The sequence below is a fragment of the Oncorhynchus keta genome, unplaced genomic scaffold, assembly GCF_023373465.1.
Source record: "Oncorhynchus keta strain PuntledgeMale-10-30-2019 unplaced genomic scaffold, Oket_V2 Un_contig_3309_pilon_pilon, whole genome shotgun sequence".
In the NCBI taxonomy this organism is placed as follows: domain Eukaryota; kingdom Metazoa; phylum Chordata; class Actinopteri; order Salmoniformes; family Salmonidae; genus Oncorhynchus; species Oncorhynchus keta.
In genome coordinates, this window is record NW_026287184.1 from 35,789 (window position 1) to 58,975 (window position 23,187).

Consider the following 23,187-nt stretch of genomic DNA (forward strand, 5'->3'; position numbering starts at 1 on the left):
CTGTGTGAGGCTGGTGCAGAGGAGTCAGGACAGAAGAGATGTGTCTCTGTAGTGGTCTGGGTGAGGCTGGTGCAGAGGAGTCAGGACAGCAGAGATGTGTCCCTGTAATGGTCTGGGTGAGGCTGGTGCAGAGGAGTCAGGACAGCAGAGATGTGTCCCTGTAATGGTCTGGGTGAGGCTGGTGCAGAGGAGTCAGGACAGCAGAGATGTGTCTCTGTAATGGTCTGGGTGAGGCTGGTGCAGAGGAGTCAGGACAGCAGAGATGTGTCTCTGTAATGGTCTGGGTGAAGCTGGTGCAGAGGAGTCAGGACAGAAGAGATGTGTCTCTGTAGTGGTCTGGGTGAGGCTGGTGCAGAGGAGTCAGGACAGCAGAGATGTGTCTCTGTAATGGTCTGTGTAATGCAGAGGAGTCAGGACAGCATGAGATGTGTCCCTGTAATGGTCTGTGTGAGGCTGGTGCAGAGGAGTCAGGACAGCAGAGATGTGTCCCTGTAATGGTCTGTGTGAGGCCAATGCAGAGGAGTCAGACACAGGACAGCAGAGATGTGTCTCTGTAATGATCTGGGTGAGGCTGGTGCAGAGGAGTCAGGCCAGGACAGCAGAGATGTGTCCCTGTAATGGTCTGTTGAGGCTGGTGCAGAGGAGTCAGGACAGCAGAGATGTGTCTCTGTAATGGTCATGTGAGGCTGGTGCAGAGGAGTCAGGACAGCAGAGATGTGTCCCTGTAATGGTCTGAGGTGAGGCTGGTGCAGAGGAGTCAGGCGCAGGACATAAGAGATGTGTCCCTGTAGTGGTCTGGGTGAGGCTGGTGCAGAGGAGTCAGGACAGCAGAGATGTGTCCCTGTAGTGGTCTGGGTGAGGCTGGTGCAGAGGAGTCAGGACAAAAGATGTCTCTGTAATGGTCTTAGGCTGGTGCAGAGGAGTCAGGACAGCAGAGATGTGTCTCTGTAATGGTCTGGGTGAGGCTGGTGCAGAGGAGTCAGGACAGAAGAGATGTGTCTCTGTAAGTGTTCACCATTAGGCTGGTGCAGAGGAAACAACAAAAGATGTGTCCCTGTAGTGGTCCATTAGCTGGTGCAGAGGAGTCAGGAAAGCAGAGATGTGTCCCTGTAGTGGTCAAAACATGCTAAGCTGGTGCAGAGGAGTCAGAGGACAGCAAAGATGTGTCCCTGTAATGGTCAACAAAACAGCTGGTGCAGAGGAGTAACAGGCGAAACAACAGGACAGCAGAGATGAGTAACACAAGTAACTTTACTCAAATATTCTACTAACATGTCGTAATACCGAGCCCACAATAACAGACCGAACAGACAGAAAACAAAGGGGAAAAGAGGGTTAAATAATGAACATGTAATTTGGGAAATGAAACCAGCTGTGTAAAACAAAGACAAAACAAATGGAAAATGAAAGTGGATCTGAGATGGCTAGAAACAAAACACGTCTAACCTCTCACCACGCCGCCCGAACAAGGAGAGGGACCGACCTCGGCGGAAGTCGTGACAAACTCGTTTGTTGCATTTACAGTTTGTTACAACAAAGGTTATTTTTGTTCATTAAAACAATTGTGATTCATGACTGAGTAATTTTCTGTCTGAATAGATAACATCTTTCTAAGCACTACTAAACTAATCCTGATGATGCCATGATAATGAGTGTGACAACAAAGATGTACAACATCACCATTACCAATTACAGAGATTACAACAAAACATACTAACCTCTCACCATTACCAATAACAGAGGATACAACAAAACATGCTAACCTCTCACCATTACCAATAACAGAGACTACAACAAAACATACTAACCTCTCACCATTACCAATAACAGAGGTTACAACAACACATGCTAACCTCTCACCATTACCAATAACAGAGGTTACAACAAAACATGCTAACCTCTCACCATTACCAATAACAGAGGTTACAACAAAACATGCTAACCTCTCACCATTACCAATAACAGAGGTTACAACAAAACATGCTAACCTCTCACCATTACCAATAACAGAGGCTACAACAAAACATGCTAACCTCTCACCATTACCAATAACAGAGGCTACAACAAAACATGCTAACCTCTCACCATTACCAATAACAGAGGCTACAACAAAACATGCTAACCTCTCACCATTACCAATAACAGAGGTTACAACAAAACATGCTAACCTCTCACCATTACCAATAACAGAGGCTACAACAAAACATGCTAACCTCTCACCATTACCAATAACAGAGACTACAACAAAACATGCTAACCTCTCACCATTACCAATAACAGAGGAAACAACAAAACATGCTGACCTCTCACCATTACCAATAACAGAGGAAACAACAAAACATGCTAACCTCTCACCATTACCAATAACAGAGACTACAACAAAACATGCTAACCTCTCACCATTACCAATAACAGAGGATACAACAAAACATGCTAACCTCTCACCATTACCAATAACAGAGGATACAACAAAACATGCTAACCTCTCACCATTACCAATAACAGATGTTACAACAAAACATGCTAACCTCTCACCATTACCAATAACAGAGGTTACAACAAAACATGCTAACCTCTCACCATTACCAATAACAGAGGAAACAACAAAACATGCTGACCTCTCACCATTACCAATAACAGAGGAAACAACAAAACATGCTAACCTCTCACCATTACCAATAACAGAGACTACAACAAAACACACTAACCTCTCACCATTACCAATAACAGAGGCTACAACAAAACACACTAACCTCTCACCATTACCAATAACAGAGACTACAACAAAACACACTAACCTCTCACCATTACCAATAACAGAGGCTACAACAAAACACACTAACCTCTCACCATTACCAATAACAGAGGCTACAACAAAACACACTAACCTCTCACCATTACCAATAACAGAGGCTACAACAAAACATACTAACCTCTCACCATTACCAATAACAGAGACTACAACAAAACATGCTAACCTGTCATCATTACCAATAACAGAGGAAACAACAAAACATGCTGACCTCTCACCATTACCAATAACAGAGGAAACAACAAAACATGCTAACCTCTCACCATTACCAATAACAGAGGAAACAACAAAACATGCTAACCTCTCACCATTACCAATAACAGAGGAAACAACAAAACATGCTAACCTCTCACCATTACCAATAACAGAGGTTACAACAAAACATGCTAACCTCTCACCATTACCAATAACAGAGGTTACAACAAAACATGCTAACCTCTCACCATTACCAATAACAGAGGAAACAACAAAACATGCTAACCTCTCACCATTACCAATAACAGAGGAAACAACAAAACATGCTAACCTCTCACCATTACCAATAACAGAGGAAACAACAAAACATGCTAACCTCTCACCATTACCAATAACAGAGGAAACAACAAAACATGCTAACCTCTCACCATTACCAATAACAGAGGAAACAACAAAACATGCTAACCTCTCACCATTACCAATAACAGAGGTTACAACAAAACATGCTAACCTCTCACCATTACCAATAACAAAGGCTACAACAAAACATGCTAACCTCTCACCATTACCAATAACAGAGGATACAACAAAACATGCTAACCTCTCACCATTACCAATAACAGAGGTTACAACAAAACATGCTAACCTCTCACCATTACCAATAACAGAGGTTACAACAAAACATGCTAACCTCTCACCATTACCAATAACAAAGGCTACAACAAAACATGCTAACCACTCACCATTACCAATAACAGAGACTACAACAAAATATGCTAACCTCTCACCATTACCAATAACAGAGGAAACAACAAAACATGCTAACCTCTCACCATTACCAATAACAAAGGCTACAACAAAACATGCTAACCACTCACCATTACCAATAACAGAGACTACAACAAAACATGCTAACCTCTCACCATTACCAATAACAGAGGAAACAACAAAACATGCTGACCTCTCACCATTACCAATAACAGAGGAAACAACAAAACATGCTGACCTCTCACCATTACCAATAACAGAGGAAACAACAAAACATGCTAACCTCTCACCATTACCAATAACAGAGACTACAACAAAACATGCTAACCTCTCACCATTACCAATAACAGAGGCTACAACAAAACATGCTAACCTCTCACCATTACCAATAACAGAGTCTACAACAAAACATGCTAACCTCTCATCATTACCAATAACAGAGGCTACAACAAAACATGCTAACCTCTCACCATTACCAATAACAGAGGAAACAACAAAACATGCTGACCTCTCACCATTACCAATAACAGAGGAAACAACAAAACATGCTAACCTCTCACCATTACCAATAACAGAGACTACAACAAAACACACTAACCTCTCACCATTACCAATAACAGAGACTACAACAAAACACACTAACCTCTCACCATTACCAATAACAGAGGCTACAACAAAACATACTAACCTCTCACCATTACCAATAACAGAGATTACAACAAAACATGATAACCTCTCACCATTACCAATAACAGAGACTACAACAAAACATACTAACCTCTCACCATTACCAATAACAGAGTCTACAACAAAACATACTAACCTCTCACCATTACCAATAACAGAGGCTACAACAAAACATGCTAACCTCTCACCATTACCAATAACAGAGGAAACAACAAAACACACTAACCTCTCACCATTACCAATAACAGAGGCTACAACAAAACATACTAACCTCTCACCATTACCAATAACAGAGGAAACAACAAAACATGCTAACCTCTCACCATTACCAATAACAGAGGCTACAACAAAACATGCTAACCTCTCACCATTACCAATAACAGAGACTACAACAAAACATGCTAACCTCTCACCATTACCAATAACAGAGGCTACAACAAAACATGTTAACCTCTCACCATTACCAATAACAGAGGATACAACAAAACATGCTAACCTCTCACCATTACCAATAACAGAGGCTACAACAAAACATGTTAACCTCTCACCATTACCAATAACAGAGGATACAACAAAACATGCTAACCTCTCACCATTACCAATAACAGAGGATACAACAAAACATGCTAACCTCTCACCATTACCAATAACAAGGGAAACAACAAAACATGCTAACCTCTCACCATTACCAATAACAGAGGCTACAACAAAACATGTTAACCTCTCACCATTACCAATAACAGAGGAAACAACAAAACATACTCTCACCATTACCAATAACAGAGGCTACAACAAAACATACTAACTGCTCACCATTACCAATAACAGAGGAAACAACAAAACATGAAACAACAAAACCTCTCACCATTACCAATAACAGAGGAAACAACAAAACATGCTAACCTCTCACCATTACCAATAACAGAGGAAACAACAAAACATGCTAACCTCTCATCATTACCAATAACAGAGGAAACAACAAAACATGCTGACCTCTCACCATTACCAATAACAGAGGAAACAACAAAACATGCTGACCTCTCACCATTACCAATAACAGAGGAAACAACAAAACATGCTAACCTCTCACCATTACCAATAACAGAGGAAACAACAAAACATGCTAACCTCTCACCATTACCAATAACAGAGACTACAACAAAACACACTAACCTCTCACCATTACCAATAACAGAGGCTACAACAAAACATACTAACCTCTCACCATTACCAATAACAGAGGCTACAACAAAACATGCTAACCTCTCACCATTACCAATAACAGAGACTACAAGAAAACATGCTAACCTCTCACCATTACCAATAACAGAGACGACAACAAAACATGCTAACCTCTCACCATTACCAATAACAGAGACTACAACAAAACATGCTAACCTCTCACCATTACCAATAACAGAGACTACAACAAAACATGCTAACCTCTCACCATTACCAATAACAGAGGATACAACAAAACATGCTAACCTCTCACCATTACCAATAACAGAGGCTACAACAAAACATACTAACCTCTCACCATTACCAATAACAGAGGAAACAACAAAACATGCTAACCTCTCACCATTACCAATAACAGAGGCTACAACAAAACATGCTAACCTCTCACCATTACCAATAACAGAGGAAACAACAAAACATGTTAACCTCTCACCATTACCAATAACAGAGACTACAACAAAACATGCTAACCTCTCACCATTACCAATAACAGAGACTACAACAAAACATACTAACCTCTCACCATTACCAATAACAGAGACTACAACAAAACATGTTAACCTCTCACCATAACCAATAACAGAGGCTACAACAAAACATGTTAACCTCTCACCATTACCAATAACAGAGGATACAACAAAGCATGCTAACCTCTCACCATTACCAATAACAGAGGAAACAACAAAACATGTTAACCTCTCACCATTACCAATAACAGAGGCTACAACAAAACATACTAACTGCTCACCATTACAAATAACAGAGGATACAACAAAACATGCTAACCTCTCACCATTACCAATAACAGAGGCTACAACAAAACATACTAACTGCTCACCATTACCAATAACAGAGGCTACAACAAAACATACTAACTGCTCACCATTACCAATAACAGAGGATACAACAAAACATGCTAACCTCTCACCATTACCAATAACAGAGGCTACAACAAAACATACTAACTGCTCACCATTACCAATAACAGAGGATACAACAACACATGCTAACCTCTCACCATTACCAATAACAGAGGCTACAACAAAACATACTAACTGCTCACCATTACCAATAACAGAGGATACAACAAAACATGCTAACCTCTCACCATTACCAATAACAGAGGAAACAACAAAACATGCTAACCTCTCACCATTACCAATAACAGAGGAAACAACAAAACATGCTAACCTCTCACCATTACCAATAACAGAGGCTACAACAAAACATGCTAACCTCTCACCATTACCAATAACAGAGGCTACAACAAAACATGCCAATCTCTCACCATTACCAATAACAGAGACTACAACAAAACATGCTAACCTCTCACCATTACCAATAACAGAGACTACAACAAAACATGCTAACCTCTCACCATTACCAATAACAGAGACTACAACAAAACATGCTAACCTCTCACCATTACCAATAACAGAGACTACAACAAAACATGCTAACCTCTCACCATTATCAATAACAGAGGATAACAGAACAAAACATGCTAACCTCTCACCATTACCAATAACAGAGGCTACAACAAAACATGCTAACCTCTCACCATTACCAATAACAGAGGCTACAACAAAACATGCAAACCTCTCACCATTACCAATAATAGTGGCTAGAAGTGTTCAGAAACATCTTCTATTCTTACTGACAATACAGGTGAAGTGACTCCAAAATGACAGGACATTATTCACCATTCAGTTTCTATTAGGAAAACATCTAAAACACAACCAAGACAAACTGCAAATTAATTCAACAAGTTATTAGAATCACAAGCTTGATGTAATCACTGCAGGCTTGGAATATGGGACCAAATACTAAACGTATGACTACTTTAACACACTATAAGTGAATATAACCGAATAATTACGACTTTTCAAATGCTTTCATATCTGATAATACTGACCTCAGAGTCTCCAGTTTACAGTGGGGATTCCCCAGTCCAGCAGAGAGCAGCTTCACTCCTGAATCCTTCAGGTCATTGTTACTCAGATCCAGCGCTCTCAGGTGTGAGGGGTTTGACCTCAGAGCTGAGACCAGAGAAGCACAGCCTTCCTCTGTGACTCCACAGCCTGACAGCCTGACAAAGAGATCATCATGACTTCACAAACACACTGTTAATTTAACACCAGTAGTGTAGAAGGACAATTAAGTTTTAATTGTGATTGATATGTGAAAATTAACATAATATTTAGTTAGTTAACCACAACACCCCTGTGGTGAAACGATTATTGCTGTGGAAGGTAATGAGCATGTGTGTATTGTGTATTGTGTGTGTGTGTGTGTGTGTGTGTGTGTGTGTGTGTGTGTGTGTGTGTGTGTGTGTGTGTGTGTGTGTGTGTGTGTGTGTGTGTGTGTGTGTGTGTGTGCTGTTGGTGTCCTATGTGTGTCCAGTGTGTGTGTGTGTGTGTGTGTCCTGTTGGTGTCCTATGTGTGTTCAGTGAGTCCATTGTGTGAAAGGACACACACAATGGCCAAACAGAATGGACAGATACAGGACACACACACACACACACATTCAGCATATAACTTTGTCCAAGTGGTGGTCAGAATGTTTGTCTTAACCAGCCTGATAAGTCAAACATGTCTGCTATGAACATTGACATAAACCCTCTACATACTTGAGTTTCTCCAGTCTGCAGTGTGGATCCTCCAATCCAGCAGAGAGCAGTCTGACTCCTGAGTTTCCTGGGTGATTGTAGCTCAGGTCCAGCTCTCTCAGGTGTGAGGGGTTTGACTCCAGAGCTGAGACCAGAGAAGCACAGCCTTCCTCTGTGACTAGACAGCCTGACAGCCTGCAAAGAGTCAAATCAGATTAAAATCACACTGCTATTCTTTGGTGGTGAAAATAGTTGCAGTCTATTTTGTCAACATATTCAGATATATCAGTGTCCTGAAACCTTCCATATCTATTCGTAAAATAGTGTATCATCATAAAAAATGACAAATGATCAAAGTATTGCCTGCAGATAGAAACATGTATAGTACAAATATTATAGTAGACTGACCAGACCAGTTTAAAAAGCAGTATCAGTCAGAAGACAGACAGTGAGGTATCAGATTTAGATTGTATTGAGTATACAGTACACACCATATCTATTTAGACAGTGAGGTATCAGATTTAGATTGTATTGAGTATACAGTCCACACCATATCTATTTAGACAGTGAGGTATCAGATTTAGATTGTATTGAGTATACAGTCCACACCATATCTATTTAGACAGTGAGGTATCAGATTTAGATTGTATTGAGTATACAGTCCACACCATATCTATTTAGACAGTGAGGTATCAGATTTATATTGTATTGAGTATACAGTCCACACCATATATATTTAGACAGTGAGGAATCAGATTTAGATTGTATTGAGTATACAGTCCACATCATATCTATTTAGACAGTGAGGAATCAGATTTAGATTGTATTGAGTATACAGTCCACACCATATCTATTTAGACAGTGAGGTATCAGATTTAGATTGTATTGAGTATACAGTCCACACCATATCTATTTAGACAGTGAAGCTAACATTTCAAATGTGGCTCTATTCTCCAACATTTTGGATTTGAGGTCAAATGTTTCATATGACATGACAGTTTATAATGTCACCTTTAATTTGAGGTTATTTTAAGACAAGTGTTTCACTATTAAAAATTAAAACAATTTATGTTTCTAGTCTCCCCATTTGAAGAAGTCTTAAGTATTCTGAACAATTCACACATAGTGTATTAAAATAGTCAAAAAATTAGTTTTTTTGTCGTAAACTCGTTGGTTGCATTTGCAGTTTGTTTTGGTTGTGTTTTTGGTTGTGTTTTGCCCAATAATAAAATGGTGGATGATGAGTGGAGTACTTTTCTGTCTCAGAGAGTAGATAACATGTTTCTAAACAATAATAAATTAATCCTGATGATGCCATGATTAAGAAAAATAATGAAAGATTCATGAAAAATAATGAGTGAGAAAGTTACAGAGACTACAACAAAACATGGTAACCTCTCACCATTACCAATAACAGAGACTACAACAAAGCATGCTAACCTCTCACCATTACCAATAACAGAGACGACAACAAAACATGTTAACCTCTCACCATTACCAATAACAGAGACTACAACAACATGCTAACCTCTCACCATTACCAATAACAGAGGCTACAACAAAACATGGTAACCTCTCACCATTACCAATAACAGAGACTACAACAAAACATACTAACCTCTCACCATTACCAATAACAGAGGCTACAACAAAACATGCTAACCTCTCACCATTACCAATAACAGAGGCTACAACAAAAGATGCTAACCTCTCACCATTACCAATACCAGAGGCTACAACAAAAGATGCTAACCTCTCACCATTACCAATAACAGAGGCTACAACAAAACATGCTAACCTCTCACCATTACCAATAACAGAGGCTACAACAAAACATGCTAACCTCTCACCATTACCAATAACAGAGGCTACAACAAAACATGCTAACCTCTCACCATTACCAATAACAGAGGCTACAACAAAAGATGCTAACCTCTCACCATTACCAATAACAGAGGCTACAACAAAAGATGCTAACCTCTCACCATTACCAATAACAGGCTACAACAAAACATGCTAACCTCTCACCATTACCAATAACAGAGGCTACAACAAAACATGCTAACCTCTCACCATTACCAATAACAGAGGATACAACAAAACATGCTAACCTCTCACCATTACCAATAACAGAGGCTACAACAAAACATGCTAACCTCTCACCATTACCAATAACAGAGACTACAACAAAACATGCTAACCTCTCACCATTACCAATAACAGAGGCTACAACAAAAGATGCTAACCTCTCACCATTACCAATAACAGAGGCTACAACAAAACATGCTAACCTCTCACCATTACCAATAACAGAGGCTACAACAAAACATGCTAACCTCTCACCATTACCAATAACAGAGACTACAACAAAACATGCTAACCTCTCACCATTACCAATAACAGAGACTACAACAAAACATGCTAACCTCTCACCATTACCAATAACAGAGGATACAACAAAACATACTAACCTCTCACCATTACCAATAACAGAGGCTACAACAAAACATGCTAACCTCTCACCATTACCAATAACAGAGGGGGTCTGATCTTTGTGCCTCTGTAACTTTCTCATTCATCATTATTCTCGATTCATTCCTGATTATTCATCATCATAGTAGCATCCACATGAATGTAGAAGTGTTCAGAAACATCTTCTATTCTTACTGACAATACAAGTGAAGTGACTCCAAAATGACAGGACATTATTCACCATTCAGTTTCTATTAGGAAAACATCTAAAACACAACCAAGACAAACTGCTAATTAATTCAACAAGTTAGTAGAATCACAAGCTTGATGTAATCACTGCAGGCATGGAATATGGGACCAAATACTAAACTTATGACTACTTTAATACACTATAAGTGAATGTTTCAGAGTAATTACGACTTTTTCAAATGGGAGAACTACATTATTAAAGTGCTTTCATATCTGATAATACTGACCTCAGAATCTCCAGTTTACAGTGTGGATCCTCCAGTCCAGCAGAGAGCAGCTTCACTCCTGAATCCTTCAGGTCATTGTTACTCAGATCCAGCTCTCTCAGGTGTGAGGGGTTTGACTCCAGAGCTGAGACCAGAGAAGCACAGCCTTCCTCTGTGACTAGACAGCCTGACAGCCTGCAAAGAGTCAAATCAGATTAAAATCACACTGCTATTCTTTGGTGGTGAAAATAGTTGCAGTCTATTTTGTCAACATATTCAGATATATCAGTGTCCTGAAACCTTCCATATCTATTCGTAAAATAGTGTATCATCATAAAAAATGACAAATGATCAAAGTATTGCCTGCAGATAGAAACATGTATAGTACAAATATTATAGTAGACTGACCAGACCAGTTTAAAAAGCAGTATCAGTCAGAAGACAGACAGTGAGGAATCAGATTTAGATTGTATTGAGTATACAGTCCACACCATATCTATTTAGACAGTGAGGTATCAGATTTAGATTGTATTGAGTATACAGTCCACACCATATCTATTTAGACAGTGAGGTATCAGATTTAGATTGTATTGAGTATACAGTCCACACCATATATATTTAGACAGTGAGGAATCAGATTTAGATTGTATTGAGTATACAGTCCACACCATATCTATTTAGACAGTGAGGTATCAGATTTAGATTGTATTGAGTATACAGTCCACACCATATCTATTTAGACAGTGAGGTATCAGATTTAGATTGTATTGAGTATACAGTCCTCACCATATCTATTTAGACAGTGAGGTATCAGATTTAGATTGTATTGAGTATACAGTCCACACCATATCTATTTAGACAGTGAGGAATCAGATTTAGATTGTATTGAGTATACAGTCCACATCATATCTATTTAGACAGTGAGGTATCAGATTTAGATTGTATTGAGTATACAGTCCACACCATATCTATTTAGACAGTGAGGAATCAGATTTAGATTGTATTGAGTATACAGTCCACACCATATCTATTTAGACAGTGAGGTATCAGATTTAGATTGTATTGAGTATACAGTCCTCACCATATCTATTTAGACAGTGAGGTATCAGATTTAGATTGTATTGAGTATACAGTCCTCACCATATCTATTTAGACAGTGAGGTATCAGATTTAGATTGTATTGAGTATACAGTCCACACCATATCTATTTAGACAGTGAGGTATCAGATTTAGATTGTATTGAGTATACAGTCCACACCATATCTATTTAGACAGTGAGGTATCAGATTTAGATTGTATTGAGTATACAGTCTACACCATATCTATTTAGACAGTGAGGTATCAGATTTAGATTGTATTGAGTATACAGTCCACACCATATCTATTTAGACAGTGAGGTATCAGATTTAGATTGTATTGAGTATACAGTCCACACCATATCTATTTAGACAGTGAAGCTAACATTTAAAATGTGGCTCTATTCTCCAACATTTTGGATTTGAGGTCAAATGTTTCATATGACGTGACAGTTTATAATGTCACCTTTAATTTGAGGTTATTTTAAGACAAATGTTTCACTATTAAAAATTAAAACAATTTATGTTTCTAGTCTCCCCATTTGAAGAAGTCTTAAGTATTCTGAACAATTCACACATAGTGTATTAAAATAGTCAAAAAATTAGTTTTTTTGTCGTAAACTCGTTGGTTGCATTTGCAGTTTGTTTTGGTTGTGTTTTTGTTTGTGTTTTGCCCAATAATAAAATGGTGGATGATGAGTGGAGTACTTTTCTGTCTCAGAGAGTAGATAACATGTTTCTAAACAATAATAAATGTATCCTGAGGATGCCATGATTAAGAAAAATAATGAAAGATTCATGAAAAAAATGAGTGAGAAAGTTACAGAGGCTACAACAAAACATGGTAACCTCTCACCATTACCAATAACAGAGACTACAACAAAACATGCTAACCTCTCACCATTACCAATAACAGAGACTACAACAAAACATGCTAACCTCTCACCATTACCAATAACAGAGACTACAACAAAACATGCTAACCTCTCACCATTACCAATAACAGAGACTACAACAAAACATGGTAACCTCTCACCATTACCAATAACAGAGACTACAACAAAACATGCTAACCTCTCACCATTACCAATAACAGAGACTACAACAAAGCATGCTAACCTCTCACCATTACCAATAACAGAGACTACAACAAAACATGCTAACCTCTCACCATTACCAATAACACTACAACAAAACATGCTAACCTCTCACCATTACCAATAACAGAGACTACAACAAAACACTAACCTCTCACCATTACCAATAACAGAGACTACAACAAAACATGCTAACCTCTCACCATTACCAATAACAGAGACTACAACAAAGCATGCTAACCTCTCACCATTACCAATGACAGAGACTACAACAAAACATGCTAACCTCTCACCATTACCAATAACAGAGACTACAACAAAACATGCTAACCTCTCACCATTACCAATAACAGAGGCTACAACAAAACATGTTAACCTCTCACCATTACCAATAACAGAGACTACAACAAAACATGCTAACCTCTCACCATTACCAATAACAGAGACTACAACAAAACATGCTAACCTCTCACCATTACCAATAACAGAGACTACAACAAAGCATGTTAACCTCTCACCATTACCAATAACAGAGACTACAACAAAACATGCTAACCTCTCACCATTACCAATAACAGAGGCTACAACAAAACATGTTAACCTCTCACCATTACCAATAACAGAGGATACAACAAAACATGCTAACCTCTCACCATTACCAATAACAGAGGGGGTCTGATCTTTGTGCCTCTGTAACTTTCTCATTCATCATTATTCTCGATTCATTCCTGATTATTCATCATCATAGTAGCATCCACATGAATGTAGAAGTGTTCAGAAACATCTTCTATTCTTACTGACAATACAAGTGAAGTGACTCCAAAATGACAGGACATTATTCACCATTCAGTTTCTATTAGGAAAACATCTAAAACACAACCAAGACAAACTGCTAATTAATTCAACAAGTTAGTAGAATCACAAGCTTGATGTAATCACTGCAGGCATGGAATATGGGACCAAATACTAAACTTATGACTACTTTAATACACTATAAGTGAATGTTTCAGAGTAATTACGACTTTTTCAAATGGGAGAACTACATTATTAAAGTGCTTTCATATCTGATAATACTGACCTCAGAATCTCCAGTTTACAGTGGGGATTCCCCAGTCCAGCAGAGAGCAGCTTCACTCCTGAATCCTTCAGGTCATTGTTACTCAGATCCAGCTCTCTCAGGTGTGAGGGGTTTGACTCCAGAGCTGAGACCAGAGAAGCACAGCCTTCCTCTGTGACTAGACAGCCTGACAGCCTGCAAAGAGTCAAATCAGATTAAAATCACACTGCTATTCTTTGGTGGTGAAAATAGTTGCAGTCTATTTTGTCAACATATTCAGATATATCAGTGTCCTGAAACCTTCCATATCTATTCGTAAAATAGTGTATCATCATAAAAAATGACAAATGATCAAAGTATTGCCTGCAGATAGAAACATGTATAGTACAAATATTATAGTAGACTGACCAGACCAGTTTAAAAATCAGTATCAGTCAGAAGACAGACAGTGAGGAATCAGATTTAGATTGTATTGAGTATACAGTCCACACCATATCTATTTAGACAGTGAGGTATCAGATTTAGATTGTATTGAGTATACAGTCCACACCATATCTATTTAGACAGTGAGTTATCAGATTTAGATTGTATTGAGTATACAGTCCACACCATATATATTTAGACAGTGAGGAATCAGATTTAGATTGTATTGAGTATACAGTCCACACCATATCTATTTAGACAGTGAGGTATCAGATTTAGATTGTATTGAGTATACAGTCCACACCATATCTATTTAGACAGTGAGGTATCAGATTTAGATTGTATTGAGTATACAGTCCACACCATATCTATTTAGACAGTGAGGAATCAGATTTAGATTGTATTGAGTATACAGTCCACACCATATCTATTTAGACAGTGAGGTATCAGATTTAGATTGTATTGAGTATACAGTCCACACCATATCTATTTAGACAGTGAAGCTATCACATTTAGATTGTATTGAGATTTATTCTCACCATATCTATTTTGACATTTGAGGTCAAATTTATATGATGTGACAGTTTATAATGTCACATTTTAATTTGAGGTTATTTTAAGACAAGTGTTTCACTATTAAAAATTAAAACAATTTATGTTTCTAGTCTCCCCATTTGAAGAAGTCTTAAGTATTCTGAACAATTCACACATAGTGTATTAAAATAGTCAAAAAATTAGTTTTTTTGTCAAAAAATTAGTAAACTCGTTGGTTGCATTTGCAGTTTGTTTTGGTTGTGTTTTTGTTTGTGTTTTGCCCAATAATAAAATGGTGGATGATGAGTGGAGTACTTTTCTGTCTCAGAGAGTAGATAACATGTTTCTAAACAATAATAAATGTATCCTGAGGATGCCATGATTAAGAAAAATAATGAAAGATTCATGAAAAAAAATGAGTGAGAAAGTTACAGAGGCTACAACAAAACATGGTAACCTCTCACCATTACCAATAACAGAGACTACAACAAAACATGCTAACCTCTCACCATTACCAATAACAGAGACTACAACAAAACATGCTAACCTCTCACCATTACCAATAACAGAGACTACAACAAAACATGTTAACCTCTCACCATTACCAATAACAGAGACTACAACAAAACATGCTAACCTCTCACCATTACCAATAACAGAGACTACAACAAAACATGCTAACCTCTCACCATTACCAATAACAGAGACTACAACAAAACATGCTAACCTCTCACCATTACCAATAACAGAGACTACAACAAAACATGCTAACCTCTCACCATTACCAATAACAGAGACTACAACAAAACATGACTACAACAAAACCTCTCACCATTACCAATAACAGAGACTACAACAAAACATGCTAACCTCTCACCATTACCAATAACAGAGACTACAACAAAAACATGCTAACCTCTCACCATTACCAATAACAGAGACTACAACAAAACATGCTAACCTCTCACCATTACCAATAACAGAGACTACAACAAAACATGCTAACCTCTCACCATTACCAATAACAGAGACTACAACAAAACATGCTAACCTCTCACCATTACCAATAACAGAGGACCATTACAACAAAACATGCTAACCTCTCACCATTACCAATAACAGAGGACTACAACAAAACATGCTAACCTCTCACCATTACCAATAACAGAGACTACAACAAAACATGCTAACCTCTCACCATTACCAATAACAGAGACTACAACAAAACATGCTAACCTCTCACCATTACCAATAACAGAGACTACAACAAAACATGCTAACCTCTCACCATTACCAATAACAGAGACTACAACAAAAAAACATGACTACAACAAAATGCTAACCTCTCACCATTACCAATAACAGAGACTACAACAAAACATGCTAACCTCTCACCATTACCAATAACAGAGAACAAAGAGACTACAACAAAGCATGTTAACCTCTCACCATTACCAATAACAGAGACTACAACAAAACATGCTAACCTCTCACCATTACCAATAACAGACGCTACAACAAAACATGCTAACCTCTCACCATTACCAATAACAGAGGCTACAACAAAATATACTAACCTCTCACCATTACCAATAACAGAGGTTACAACAAAACATGCTAACCTCTCACCATTACCAATAACAGAGACTACAACAAAACATGCTAACCTCTCACCATTACCAATAACAGAGACTACAACAAAACATGATAACCTCTCACCACTTCCAATAACAGGGGGTCTGATCTTTGTGCCTCTGTAACTTTCTCATTCATCATTATCATCGATTCATTCATTATTATTCATAATCATGGTAACATCCACATGAATGTAGAATTGTTCAGAAACATCTTCTATTCTTGCTGACAATACAAGTGAAGTGACTCCAAAATGACAGGACATTATTCACCATTCAGTTTCTATTAGGAAAACATCCAAAACACAACCAAGACAAACTGCTAATTAATTCAACAAGTTAGTAGAATCACAAGCTTGATGTAATCACTGCAGGCATGGAATATGGGACCAAATACTAAACGTATGACTACTTTAATACACTATAAGTGAATATAACCGAATAATTACGACTTTTCAAATGCTTTCATATCTGATAATACTGACCTCAGAGTCTCCAGTTTACAGTGGGGATTCCCCAGTCCAGCAGAGAGCAGCTTCACTCCTGAATCCTTCAGGTCATTGTTACTCAGATCCAGCTCTCTCAGGTGTGAGGGGTTTGACCTCAGCGCTGAGACCAGAGAAGCACAGCCTTCCTCTGTGACTCCACAGCCTGACAGCCTGACAAAGAGATCATCATGACTTCACAAACACACTGTTAATTTAACACCAGTAGTGTAGAAGGACAATGGCAGATGCATTTGGTTAATTCTCCCAAACAACATATAGATTCATCTTCCGTCTCCTAGAATTGTATGGTCATATTGTTATACAGATGTGAAAATCAATGAATTTATTCAATATGTTTTTCAAAATAATATACAGTGCCTTGCGAAAGTATTCGGCCCCCTTGAACTTTGCGACCTTTTGCCAAATTTCAGGCTTCAAACATAAAGATATAAAACTGTATTTTTTTTGTGAAGAATCAACAACAAGTGGGACACAATCATGAAGTGGAACAACATTTATTGGATATTTCAAACTTTTTTAACAAATCAAAAGCTGAAAAATTGGGTGTGCAAAATTATTCAGCCCCCTTAAGTTAATACTTTGTAGCGCCACCTTTTGCTGAGATTACAGCTGTAAGTCGCTTGGGGTATGTCTCTATCAGTTTTGCACATCGAGAGACTGACATTTTTTCCCATTCCTCCTTGCAAAACAGCTCGAGCTCAGTGAGGTTGGATGGAGAGCATTTGTGAACAGCAGTTTTCAGTTCTTTCCACAGATTCTCGATTGGATTCAGGTCTGGACTTTGACTTGGCCATTCTAACACCTGGATATGTTTATTTTTGAACCATTCCATTGTAGATTTTGCTTTATGTTTTGGATCATTGTCTTGTTGGAAGACAAATCTCTGTCCCAGTCTCAGGTCTTTTGCAGACTCCATCAGGTTTTCTTCCAGAATGGTCCTGTATTTGGCTCCATCCATCTTCCCATCAATTTTAACCCTCTTCCCTGCTGAAGAAAAGCAGGCCCAAACCATGATGCTGCCACCACCATGTTTGACAGTGGGGATGGTGTGTTCAGGGTGATGAGCTGTGTTGCTTTTACGCCAAACATAACGTTTTGCATTGTTGCCAAAAAGTTCAATTTTGGTTTCATCTGACCAGAGCACCTTCTTCCACATGTTTGATGTGTCTCCCAGGTGGCTTGTGGCAAACTTTAAACAACACTTTTTATGGATATCTTTAAGAAATAGCTTTCTTCTTGCCACTCTTCCATAAAGGCCAGATTTGTGCAATATACGACTGATTGTTGTCCTATGGACAGAGTCTCCCACCTCAGCTGTAGATCTCTGCAGTTCATCCAGAGTGATCATGGGCCTCTTGGCTGCATCTCTGATCAGTCTTCTTCTTGTATGAGCTGAAAGTTTAGAGGGACGGCAAGGTCTTGGTAGATCTGCAGTGGTCTGATACTCCTTCCATTTCAATATTATCGCTTGCACAGTGCTCCTTGGGATGTTTAAAGCTTGGGAAATCTTTTTGTATCCAAATCCGGCTTTAAACTTCTTCACAACAGTATCTCGGACCTGCCTGGTGTGTTCCTTGTTCTTCATGATGCTCTCTGTGCTTTTAACAGACCTCTGAGACTATCAGGTGCATTTATACGGAGACTTGATTACACACAGGTGGATTGTATTTATCATCATTAGTCATTTAGGTCAACATTGGATCATTCAGAGATCCTCACTGAACTTCTGGAGAGAGTTTGCTGCACTGAAAGTAAAGGGGCTGAATAATTTTGCACGCCCAATTTTTCAGTTTTTGATTTGTTAAAAAGTTTGAAATATCCAATAAATGTCGTTCCACTTCATGATTGTGTCCCACTTGTTGTTGATTCTTCACAAAAATATACAGTTTTATATCTTTATGTTTGAAGCCTGAAATGTGGCAAAAGGTCGCAAAGTTCAAGGGGGCCGAATACTTTCGCAGGGCACTGTATTATACATATTATAATACATATTTTTCTCTAAACTGAATATTTCTTCCTGATGATTAGTTCTTATATGTCATTTTATTTACTCACAGAACAGCTCTGGAGGCTTTGACCACTGGCAGCAGCCTCAGAAGACCTTCCTCTGATCTGGAGTATTTCTTCAGGTCAAACACATCCAGCTCCTTTTCTGAAGTCAGTAACACAAAGACCAGAGCTGACCACTGTCCAGGTGACAGGTTGGGTTTTGAGAGACTTCCTGATCTCAGGTAGCTTTGGATCTCCTCCACTAGAGAATGGTCCTTCAGTTCATTCAGACAGTGGAACAGATTGATGCTCCTCTCTGGAGAGGGATTCTCCCTGATCTTCTCCTTGATGTACTTGACTGTTTCTTCATGGCTCTGTGAGCTACTTCTTGTCATTGTTAGTAGACCTCGTAAGTGCTTCTGATTGGACTCCAGTGAGAGGCCCAGAAGGAAGCGGAGGAAAAGGTCCAGGTTTCCTGTCTCACTTTGTAAAGCTTTATCCACAGCACTCTTGTAGAAAGTAACTTTACGCCTTTGTTTGATCCTCACAGAAAAGCTCCTGGACGTCGTTCTCAGTTTGTCCATTACATTCTCATTGTTGTTGATGAATGAGAGGAACACATATACAGCAGCCAGAAACTCCTGAATGCTCAGATGAACAAAGCAGTACACCTTGTCCTGGTACAGCCCACATTCCTCTTTAAAGAGCTGTGTGCACAATCCTGAGTACACTGAGGCTTCATTGACATCAATGCCAGCCTCTTTCAGGTCTTCTTCATAGAAAATCAGATTGCCCTTCACAAGCTGCTGAAAAGCCAGTTTTCCCAGTGACAGAATGCTCTCTTTATTCCAGTGTGGACCTGTCTCTTCTTTCCCAAGATACTTTTCATTCTTCTGTTTGGTATAAAACATCACAAGGTGTGTGTACATCTCAGTCAGAGTCTTGGGCATCTCTTCTCTCTTGTGTTTCAGCATGTATTCAAGGACTATAGCAGAAATCCAACAGAAGACTGGAATGTGGCACATGATGTGGAGGCTCCTTGATGTCTTTATGTGTGAGATGATTCTGCTGGCCAGGTCCTCATCACTGAATCTCTTCCTGAAGTACTCCTCCTTCTGTGGGTCATTGAACCCTCGTACCTCTGTCACCTGGTCAACACACCCTGAAGGGATCTTATTGGCTGCTGCAGGTCGGGTAGTTATCCAGAGGAGAGCAGAGGGAAGCAGATTTCCCTTGATGAGATTTGTCAGCAGAACATCCACTGAGGTTGACTCTGTGACGTCCCAACAGATCTTGTTCTTCTGGAAGTCTAGGGGCAGTCGACACTCATCCAGACCATCAAAGATGAACAGAACTTTGTACTTGTCATAGTTGGAGATTCTTGATTGTTTGGTTTCCATTGAGAAGTGATTGAGAAGTTCAATGAAAGTGTGTTGATCCGCTTTCATCAAATTCAGCTCCCGAAAAGGGAATGAAAACACAAATTGGACATCCTGATTTGCTTTTCCTTCAGCCCAATCCAGAATGAACTTCTGCACAGAGACTGTTTTTCCAATGCCAGTGACTCCCTTTGTCAGCACAGTTCTGATAAGTTTGTCTTGTCCAGTTAAGGGTTTGAAGATGTCGTTGCATTTGATTGGAGTCTCTGGTCTTGCTTGTTTCCTGGTTGTTGTCTCAATCTGTCTCAGCTCATGTTCATTATTGACCTCTCCTGTTCCACCCTCTGTGATGTAGAGCTCTGTGTAGATCTTATTGAGAAGTGTTGGGTTTCCTTGTTTAGCGATCCCCTCAAATACACATTGAAACTTCTTCTTTAGATTAGATTTGAGTTCACGTTGGCAAATCACAGCAAGCTCATCTGAATGAAGAAATACCACAGAGGATATTAATATTACGTCTGTTTTAATGTCTACAGTATTGTAGGACTATTATAAAGTTTTTTTTTAATCAATAATGACTAATTATGTATACATTTCAATCAGGACTGACTAATCAGAATACTATTATGTTACTGTATAGATGTATGAATTTTCTTTTTAAACCTAGTACTGAATATAATGTGTGTAAATATAATCAAGAATTACAACAATGACTGTCTGTTCCTTGGTAAAAACGAATGAACTTATCGTCAGACTGGCTAGAATGCTGATCTACACAGGAAGACCTTGGCTCGGTCATGAATGATCTAAAGTGGTGGGAGAACTATACTATACTATAACTATAGAGCCATTGTACTATACTGTACTATAACTATACAGCCATTGTACTATACTATACTATAACTATAGAGCCATTGTACTATACTGTACTATAACTATAGAGCCATTGTACTATACTGTACTATAACTATACAGCCATTGTACTATACTATACTATAACTATAGAGCCATTGTACTATACTGTACTATAACTATAGAGCCATTGTACTATACTGTACTATAACTATACAGCCATTGTACTATACTATAACTATAGAGCCATTGTACTATACTATACTATAACTATAGAGCCATTGTACTATACTGTACTATAACTATAGAGCCATTGTACTATACTGTACTATAACTATACAGCCATTGTACTATACTATAACTATAGAGCCATTGTACTATACTGTACTATAACTATACAGCCATTGTACTATACTATACTATAACTATACAGCCATTGTACTATACTATAACTATAGAGCCATTGTACTATACTGTACTATAACTATAGAGCCATTGTACTATACTGTACTATAACTATAGAGCCATTGTACTATACTGTACTATAACTATACAGCCATTGTACTATACTATACTATAACTATACAGCCATTGTACTATACTGTACTATAACTATACAGCCATTGTACTATACTATACTATAACTATACAGCCATTGTACTATACTGTACTATAACTATACAGCCATTGTACTATACTATACTATAACTATACAGCCATTGTACTATACTGTACTATAACTATACAGCCATTGTACTATACTATACTATAACTATAGAGCCATTGTACTATACTGTACTATAACTATACAGCCATTGTACTATAACTATACTATACTATAACTATAGAGCCATTGTACTATACTATAACTATAGAGCCATTGTACTATACTATACTATAACTATAGAGCCATTGTACTATACTGTACTATAACTATAGAGCCATTGTACTATACTGTACTATAACTATACAGCCATTGTACTATACTGTACTATAACTATAGAGCCATTGTACTATACTATACTATAACTATAGAGCCATTGTACTATACTGTACTATAACTATAGAGCCATTGTACTATACTGTACTATAACTATAGAGCCATTGTACTATACTGTACTATAACTATAGAGCCATTGTACTATACTGTACTATAACTATAGAGCCATTGTACTATACTGTACTATAACTATAGAGCCATTGTACTATACTATACTATAACTATACAGCCATTGTACTATACTATACTATAACTATAGAGCCATTGTACTATACTGTACTATAACTATAGAGCCATTGTACTATACTATAACTATAGAGCCATTGTACTATACTGTACTATAACTATACAGCCATTGTACTATACTATACTATAACTATAGAGCCATTGTACTATA

The 23,187-nt window shown here is 38.2% G+C and overlaps 1 protein-coding gene across 1 annotated transcript in view; it reads right to left on the minus strand.

Annotated features, from left to right (window-relative positions):
• The window catches only part of LOC127923847 (NACHT, LRR and PYD domains-containing protein 12-like), a 55,457-nt gene that overhangs the window by 4,543 nt on the left and 27,727 nt on the right, over positions 1-23,187 (minus strand). Inside the window, exons 5-10 of the mRNA XM_052507994.1 lie at positions 19,626-21,417; positions 17,547-17,720; positions 14,492-14,665; positions 11,262-11,435; positions 8,335-8,508; positions 7,620-7,793 (exon numbers count right to left, since the gene is read on the minus strand). Of these exons, the coding sequence (XP_052363954.1) occupies positions 7,620-7,793; positions 8,335-8,508; positions 11,262-11,435; positions 14,492-14,665; positions 17,547-17,720; positions 19,626-21,417 (2,662 nt within the window). The remainder of the gene's footprint in view (positions 1-7,619; positions 7,794-8,334; positions 8,509-11,261; positions 11,436-14,491; positions 14,666-17,546; positions 17,721-19,625; positions 21,418-23,187) is intronic.